This window comes from Sander lucioperca, chromosome 6 (genome assembly GCF_008315115.2).
Source record: "Sander lucioperca isolate FBNREF2018 chromosome 6, SLUC_FBN_1.2, whole genome shotgun sequence".
Taxonomy (NCBI): Eukaryota; Metazoa; Chordata; class Actinopteri; order Perciformes; family Percidae; genus Sander; species Sander lucioperca.
In genome coordinates, this window is record NC_050178.1 from 2,794,435 (window position 1) to 2,803,705 (window position 9,271).

Sequence of the window (9,271 nt, forward strand, 5' to 3'; positions counted from 1 at the left end):
TTACAGCGTCTTTCTCTTCCTCTTTCTCTTTCCTCAGTCATATTATGATTGTATCATACTGACAATTATTGTAAAAAAAAAAAAAGTGAACATCACCAAAAATATTAATAATAAAGAGTGGACAAGCAACTGTCAGATTTCTGGATTTTTTTTTTTTTCTACTTTGCTCGAAATTGAGTCAACTCTGTCATGGTAAAAAAAGTAAATTTATAAGTTTACATTTGAAATGTGATCATGACATAGTCAGGAATGTTAATGAACTAGTGAGTTAAACTAAGATTAAGCGAGTTAGCATGCTATCATTAGCAGTTAGCTCAAAGCACAATTCAATGTGATGTAGGTTTACTGTAGAGTTATCAAAAAGTACAATATGTCTGAGGTGTTCCATGAAAAATCAGTCTTTGGGATATCCCTCATTGGTCAATAATCAAAACATGGAACTCACTGAGATTATTCTGATTAGTTATGAATTGAAATTTGAGATTGTGTGACATTAGTTTTACTCAGGTGGAGATGCTATTACACAAGGAAACTACAATATATAACTTAAACGTATGTCAACTTTGACCTCATATTTGCACGCTTGTTATCAGTACGGGAGGGCCAGGTACTTTATTATACAGAGACTCACTCTAAAGTTTCTTCACTAACAAGCTAGAGACTCCTACACTGCAGAGGTCAAGATGACTTCTTACCTTCCTTTGTGTCCAAACCTTTCTGATTCTCTCTGCTCCATATTTTATATCATTCAAATTAACACACATATGGTTATGCAAGCTGCCTAATATATGTTCTATGATTAAAATAAACACATGTTGTGGCTGGTTAGCTCAGTTGGTAGAGCGGGTGCACATATGCAGAGGTTTGTTCCTTGACGCAGAAGGTCCAGGGTTTGAGTCTGACCTGTGATGGTTTTCCTGCATGTCTTCCCCCCCCTCTCTCTCTGCTTTCCTCTCCAAAAAAGGCAGAAATGCCCAAAAATTAAAAAAGTACATGTATGTTTTGCATTTATTATGTCAATGCATTATCAAACTTAGTTGTTCTTATATCAATAGTCATATATCACATATCAAAGTTCAATTGGTCTTATACTGACACACTAAAGTGAGTAAATATTTCCCACGTTAGCATGGCTGTAGGCTCTTGCTTAGCACTTTCTATATATCTACTATCTAAGTTTATTCTGTCTTATTGAAAATGATAAATAATTGAAAAGACAGATTATAATTAGTTAACCATGTCATTCTCTGTAGCTACTGCTTGTTTTCAGAATAAAAACACCTGCATGTGTAGCTTCTGTGTAATGAGGTTTTACATAAACTGAAGTATTAAAGTAACATAAAAACAGCAGGCAGACTATGACATGAAAATAATACCAGGTTAAAAAATAATTTAAAAAAAGGTGTTCAACATGTATTTTCATTAATTAATCTGTTCAGTTGGGTTTGATTTTTTCGAGAACAAGCTGGTTCTTCAAGTTAGGAACTTTAAAACAGTGGTTCCCAAAATGCGGCCCAGGCATCTGCAGAGGTCCTTGAGGTAATCCAAGGGGGCCCCCATAAAACTGATATATTTAAAAAATAAATAAAAGCAGTATGTAGTTTCAGAGGTCTATGTGTTGTTAACTGTTCCACCAAAGAGTGATTTTTCTCTTAACTTCTCATTTTTATTTTTGAGGGGAAATTATCCAATATTTCACAAAAAAGCAACGATTCCAGAAAAATCCCAAAATACATACACATTTCGTGTTGCAGAACTTTATTTTTTAAAGTATATATATATATATATATATATATATATATATATATATATACATAGTTTAAATTCAAAGTTATTTCACAATAAAAAAAAGCAAAATGAGATTTTGTATGAGGATGGTTATGCTGCTAAATGGTTCCTCTTTCTGCATATTTCTGTTCCTTTGAGGGTACACAAATATGTCATTTTGACATTTCATTCATATACCAAAAAATCTATTGAGATATGGCTCCAGAGGGCTCTACTGTTTAACGAAGCTTATTTTGGGGCTACTTTATATTGGGCAACCCCACATGTAGAAGACAACCAAACAATCAAAAGACTACAAATGAGATTCAGTCATGGCCCTGTCTATGAACCTCACAGGTAGTTCACAGTCTGTCCTGTTTCAAATCACAGATCCTGATGCGACATTTCTCTCCAAGCCAGAAACCTGGATACAGAGGCTCTGTGAATTTAGCTTCAATCTTGTAAAGAAACGTCATACTGTCTGACACCTCGTAGAATGACAGAGTTCCCTCCTTAAACTTCAGATAAACACCAAGCCTGCGCTGACTGGGGTATGTTGTCAGTTGAATGCTGTCAGCTCTGTGGCTTACAGAATAGTTTGTGGAGCGATCAAGACTCCAGGATTTTGCATTGCCCCCAAAAGCTGACAATGCAGTGCGAGATTTCCTGTCCATTCCTTTGTAGGCGAGGGCGATCTCAGCCTTGTCTCCTTCCACCTCTATCTCATAGTAGCAGCGCTCTGCCTGCAGTCCCTCTCTGCACAGCACCTGCCGTCGGTGGTTGAACCTCTCCGGGTGACGAATAGCTTGGCTCTTATATTGGAGAGGGCTCAGACTCACCACTTTGTTTCCCTCACAAATAACCAGGTCCTCATGAGCTGTTGTGGGGTCCAGGCTGAGGCCACATGCATCTGAGATGATGAAGGAAAACATGTGAAGGTAAAATTAGCACTTTGAAAACACAGTTGTGGTAGGCTCCATCTATATGCAGTGGTGGAGGAAGTATTCCTTTACTTCAGTAAAAGTATCAATACTACAATGTAGAAATAGTACATTGCAAGTAAGTGTTTAGCCTACTTAAGTAAAAGTACAGAGGTATTATCTGCAAAATGTACTTAAAAAGTACTCGTTTCGCAGAAAATGTCCCTTGCGACTGATGTATTTATAATAGGCCTATATGACATTATAAGATTGTTGATACTGAAGAGAATACAATGAAAAATACTGGCCCGAAGGCCAGAGGAAGATCTGACTCCAATTATCTATACACTCTAATTCCCACATGTTGGTTAATGAGACTAATGACACAAGAACTCAGGGATCAAAACTGAGACGATAGATTAAAGTCAAGAAAGTTTACTGGAGTCCAGCATTTGATTTTACAGAACACAATTGTGGGTTCACAAATGACACTAAGTTTCCCTAACCGCAGACAAATGTATACGGAGTTCCGTCAGCAAAGTCTATGTGAGATTATGAACCCTGTTTAACCATATTCCTAATCTTTTATCATCTTGCTTGAAGATCAGCCACAAGGGGCGAATGTAGTCTTCCACAATGCAAAACTGCATTTGGGAGGACATCATTCTCCTTTATAGCTATAAATCAGTGGAATACTCTTCCTACAGAGCTAATTTCATGCACTAACTTGCACTCATTCTCACGCTTAGCAAAGCATTGGTTGTTAAAGCAGACTTGCTCCAACCAGTGAATTGGTGTGCTAAATTACTGTGTGTTTATGGGGTGGGATAGGGGGACAATAATATCAGTATATTTTTATGACTTTATGTATCTGTATTGTATACTGTAAATACTTTGTATTTTATTGCGCCATCTACCTGCCCAGGGACTACGGGCAGAAACTAGCAATTTGCTACAACCTGGCACCAGACATCTATTCATGTTTTTTTGTGCACTGTCCCTGTTCAAATAAATAAATTACAAATTACAAAGGCGTCCCCCTCCTGTTTCCGGGCAGATCCTCCAGCTCTCACACACACACTGACCCAGGAGCCACCCCACTGCCGTTCCACCTCTCCGTCTGGTAGGGAAAAACAGTTCCTAACATTCCTGAACTATAAGGTAATCAGAGCTTGAGCTAACTATCTGTGTGTCCTGAGTCTATACATTATACAGGGAATACAACTTTAACACTGAGAATAACACATCTAGATTATAGAAATATTTCAACAATACTGATGCAGCAATGTGTAAGTAACATGTTCCTATTGTAGCTGCTCAAAGTGGAGCTAGTTTAAATGACTTTATATACTGTACTGGCAGTTTAGTCTACTAGTTCCCAACATAGGGGTTAGGCCCCTCTAAAGGGTAAATCTGAGGGGGCCGTGAGATGATTAATGGGAGATGAAGTAATAAAAAATAAAGTTCTGCAACACGAAATGTGTATGTATTTTGGGATTTTTCTGGAATCTTTGCTTTTTTGTGAAATATTGGATAATTTCCCCTCAAAAATAAAAATGATAAGTTAAGAGAAAAAGTTAAGATTATTTTTTGGCCATGTTTAGACCTTTATTGACAGGACAGCTTAAGACAGGAAATGGGAGAGAGAGGGGGAATGGCATGCAGCAAAGGGCTGCAGGTTGGAATCGAACCCGCAGCCACTGCGGTAAGGACTAAGCCTTTGTACATGGGGCGCACGCTCAACCAGGTGAGCTACCCAGGCGCCCCACATACTGCTTTTTTATAAAGGGTTACAAGTTAGTGAGCTGTTAGTGTAGTACATAAGAAGATAAACTCACACTCCAGGAACTCTGCTCTGGTTTTAGGCTCCACGTTCTGTTCAGTCAGAGTGTTAACTCCAGAGAGACCTATGAGATAATTTTATAGAATCATTAAGTGTCACTACTGTAAAACTTTAGCCTTGTCATAGCGGGAAAAGCCTTAATTAATGTTATTAAACACCTTTGTTTTAACTACTACGATACGTCAAAATATTTGCCTTAAGTTATATACTCAAACTACCCTCCATCACTGATTGGCACCAGGTGTTGAGAAGCGCTTAATATACACAAAGACTGTACAATAACTCACACATATCCCAGAGCTTATGAGTAAAATAACTCTGTAAGTTAGCACATATACTTTTAAAGTTATGGGTAACCGAAGACACATACTGTATACTCTAGCTGAAGTTGACATCATTATCATTTTCACAATAATACTACTGAAACCTTTGGAATACATGTAATTTATTAATTTTTGTAATTTATGGTATAGAGAATTGGTTTTGTGTTATTCATTGTGCTGTTTTATACAATTGTGGTTGGGAGTCTTTGTACGTGGTGCTGCACACCTGAAGCTAATCAGCCAATCAAGGATCAAACACATTGAGCCCTTTTAGTAGTAAGGTTTAACTCTAGAAGATTTTCTATATTCAACGATTTTACTGAATTTACCAAGTGTGGTAGAATTTCCAGCTTACACACTAATGCTGGTAAGTTGAGACAAGTTGAGACCTAGGTCACATTTAGGTCACTGACTGGTCACAGGTTAAGGCACAACAAGTCCAATATGGCATCACTTCACCACCAGTCTGGATCAACGACAATTCATTTACCGGATAATCTTCCACCAGATGTCCCTCTCCTTGCAAAACTCTGTTGGTTTCGGGAAACATCAACAAACTTCGAGCTAGCAAGCTATTCCCTGAAAATGGCCCGTATTGAAGAAAATTTGGATCGTGCAACAAGGCAGGCCTGCTTGGTTCTTTGGGGGAACGACTGTAAAGATTTTTCGGAAATACGGAATACTCAGAGTTGGGGGGGGGGGGGGGTTCATTACACAAGACTACACTGTCACTGTGGTTGAATTGTATATCTTATTCCTAATACTCCTCGATCGAGATTAATTAAATGCTTAAGTCATCAAAGTCTCCAAAACCTTTCTCCTTCCATCTGCTCTCCAATAATTCTCCAACAGGCATGTGTTTCATATGGTGGTCAATTGTTTCAGGCTAATTCACAGAGGAGATTGAAAGCCTTGCTCTGAAGTTAAAATAAAATGTATTTCTACGTCTAGCAGTTTTAAGTACGAACCATGGGACTGTGAGGTACTGGCTTCCCATCTTTGCTGCATGTCGTCCTCCTCTGTCTCTCCTTCTGATTCCTGCTGCTCTCCAATGTCAGCTATATTGAAAAACGTGTTTTTTTAAAGAAAAATATGATTGATGTCAAAATATTTCTACATGTCAACAAAGATATATACCAGTTTGAGAGATTGAGGCAAATTCTTTGTCGCAAAATTTCTCCAGTTGCTTCCCAAGCTGTTCGACAGCTCTCTCTATAAACTTAAAGGGGAGGAGTGGATCCTCTGAGACCTCGTGGACAAGCTGGAGATGTTCTTTTTCACAGAGGCGCCGCAGGGAGGGCCATTTCTGTGAAGAGAAAAGATTGGGAAAGAGATAAAAAAAAAATGAAGACATCATCCATCACCAGATCCAAGTGAAGTTTATAGTGATAGGATCACCTGCAAGAAATGGACATCGCTGTCGGTCTGTGTCAGACGATTCAGCTCAGCATATCTCTTCCTCATTTCCTGCATCTTCACCTGCAGGGTCTGTAGGGAGATCTCAACCTGAGCTGCTGCCTCCTCCTCGTGACCTCTGATCAGCTCCCTCAATGACATGTAATGTCTCTGGAGGGAGTCAATGACGCCGGCCAAGACGCTCTCACAGTAGTCCTGTGTTTCTCTTGCTTCCTCCTGTTTTATACACAAGTGTGTGGGATCAGTTGGGTCCTGTATCCTTATGTCAGTGGTCTGCATTTGCACTCAGGGACACATGAGTCCATGCAGTATAAAGACACGTGTTCTCCTCACCTGAATCTGAATCTTCCCCATGTTCTCCCATTTCTTTTCTTGTTTCTGGAGAATCTGCTTGGATTTTGTTTGCATGTTCTTCAGCTCCTCCTTCAATGTTTATTGGATAGAAATACACATTATTTGTTTAGTTTTGTGAAAATGGTTTTGGCCTTGTCAGTATGATAAAGCTTTTCAGTATGGCATCCTTTTTAAATGCATAATGTTGTGTGACCTGGTCAGTTTGGTGGCCTTTTCTCCACCATATTAAACATTTGATTCATTCATGTTTTTCTGCAAACTGGTCGTGAAAGTGTATTCAGAGGTAACTGATTACCACCATCTTCCAGAGTGTATTAGGAGTAAGTGGTTGGAAGTTTGGACTGAAGCGACACTAAATCAGATATAAATTAACTTTTATTCAACCAAATTCATTAGGAAATATTATAGTATAGTTACAGCTGATGCAGTTGTTTTTCTAGGTGAAGGTGTGGCACAGGATGAACTGTAATGACATAGATCTTCCACACCTCACAGACCGCTGACTGTATACATGGCAGATCCCTGTTTTAAGGAAGCCCATAGGGGACTTTATTAAAATTGAAATGCAATTGTGGCCGGGTTGACTCAGTGGGTAGATCAGGCGCACATGCACTGAGAGGCTTATGCCTCGACGCAGAGGTCCATGGTTCGAATCCGACTTGTGACGATTTCCTGCATGTCTTCCCCCTCTCTCTCTCTCCCCCTTCTCACCTAGCTGTCCTGTCAAAAATTAAAGGCGGAAAAGCCCCAAAAAAATTGTAAAATGTAAATGCAATCTATCAGTACTCTCATCGAGGCAGATCTTTAGTTAGGACGTCACTTCCTCCTTCACCTACCGACCTGGGCTAGCCTTATGCTGCGTTCATGCCACCTAGGAATAACAGGGACCGCCCCCGTGATTACGTTGTTTTTCCGACTGCCAGCGTTCACATGGTTGGGATGCGTGTTCTTCTGTTATATTGGCGTTTGGCATAACAACTTGTTGCATGACTGCCACCAACGGTTAGCCGTAGCCTAGAGCATCAGGTGTGTGAAAACATGGAGGCCACAATAACAAAACATTTGCTGCTGTTTTCTTATACGAGCACAGAAACAGCACATGGACAGGTGTTTGTTTATACATGGGCCTATTTATGAATAATTTGAAACATGTTGTCCACAATAAACAGTTTATTGTCATTGAAATATGTTCAGTGAACCAAAGTCGCCTACATCAAACATCAACTGCTCAAACTGGGAAACTCGGTTAGCAAAATCTAGCCCAAGTTTCCCACCTCTGATTCCCACAGGAAGTGACGTGAATGATGACGTTTTCACTCGGAAAAATGTTTTTCCGATGTCTATGAACGCAGCATAAGTGACATGATGACGAGAGAACTGAACAGACTGCGTTTTGATTTTGACATGTAAATGTAAATGCAATAGACTGGGGGCGCTGTTTCGCTTATTATATTTTTATATTATCCTACTGCTGCGACCATTAAGTTGGGTTTGAAAAAAAAAAAAAAACCTGTATATAGAAGACACCAGCTGAGTTGTTCACCAGTTACACTATTCCAAGTCCAGATTATATAAGATATTTCACCCTAATACGACAGCTGTAAAATTGCTTAAAGTGCTCTATCACAAACATTTTGGTTCTGTCACACACTGGCAGACTGTTCAGAATCTACAGCTTGTCCATTTTTATTTGAATATGGTCATAGAACAACCATACAAGTATGTGAAAATGAAAATGCTAATTATTGCATTTAATATTGCATTTAAAGTGTAGTTCTTGCTCAAATAACACATACATATGTGGAAAATTATAATGCTATATTGTGGAATTGCATTTTCATTTTCCAAGTTTACATTTTCATGTTAACACAGCCCCCAATGGACGTCCACACTGTCTGGTCACACTGTGAGAGATCGGATCGCAAAACCTTTCCCAAAGCGTGTTAATTAGTACAACTAACAAAAAAACTATTCTCTTTTTATTTTTTACAGACGGTTAAGTCTCCCTGCTGGATTACTAACTTTAAAAACAAATACTATTGTCTGTGCTTCTGTTTGTTTTACTAAAACGTTACCTGTTTCCTCCTCCTTTCCTCCCTCACCGACCCTATGGTGTGTCCACTGTGCTCAGCTTGAGCACACAATGCACATATGATCTGCTCGTCCGTGCAGCAGTAAATATCCAGAGGGCTGCTGTGCCTCACACACAAAGTGCTTCCTGATGATGTTCGTGTTTCAGTACAGCTTCGGGCTCTCTTCAGGGCCTGCTTTGACGCTTCTGAATGCTTCCTCTTCTCACTGGCAGCATCACGCCTCGCTGTGTCCCTCTCGAAGTCAGCTAGAGTTGTGTTCCTGATCAGCTGTGGTCTGGAGCGGTTCATCCTCCCAGGGATGCGAAGCTCTGCCATGTCTGAGTGGAGAAAGGCGCGCTTTCACAAGTTAGGTTTCATTTCTTCCTCAAGTGATTCAGTCTTAAACTGTTTGTGTGGTTTCCTGATGTCAGAGTGGATATGGGTGTGACTAGCATTTGAATTTTTTGTAGAAGGGAAGGGCAAAGAAAGCAACAACGGTGGTGGTGTAGTGTTTTCGAAATGTAATGTGAGGCAGACAGTCCTTTATCCCTGAAATCAGTGCATTTTGAAGTACGT

General features: G+C 39.6%; 1 protein-coding gene across 2 annotated transcripts in view; it reads right to left on the reverse strand.

Annotated features, from left to right (window-relative positions):
- Positions 1-1,907: 1,907 nt before the first annotated feature.
- LOC116041733 (tripartite motif-containing protein 16-like) overlaps positions 1,908-9,271 on the reverse strand; it is a 7,472-nt gene continuing 108 nt past the window's right edge. The window contains exons 1-7 of one of the 2 annotated variants that reach the window (XM_031287778.2): positions 8,699-9,271; positions 6,603-6,692; positions 6,252-6,485; positions 5,991-6,159; positions 5,822-5,911; positions 4,526-4,594; positions 1,908-2,677 (exon numbers count right to left, since the gene is read on the reverse strand). The exon at positions 8,699-9,271 is cut by the window's right edge and continues 105 nt beyond it. In XM_031287778.2, coding sequence (XP_031143638.1) covers positions 2,130-2,677; positions 4,526-4,594; positions 5,822-5,911; positions 5,991-6,159; positions 6,252-6,485; positions 6,603-6,692; positions 8,699-9,031 — 1,533 coding nt within the window. In that variant the 5' untranslated portion in view covers positions 9,032-9,271 and the 3' untranslated portion in view covers positions 1,908-2,129. The remainder of the gene's footprint in view (positions 2,678-4,525; positions 4,595-5,821; positions 5,912-5,990; positions 6,160-6,251; positions 6,486-6,602; positions 6,693-8,698) is intronic. The other variant, XM_031287779.2, reaches the window with a different exon arrangement.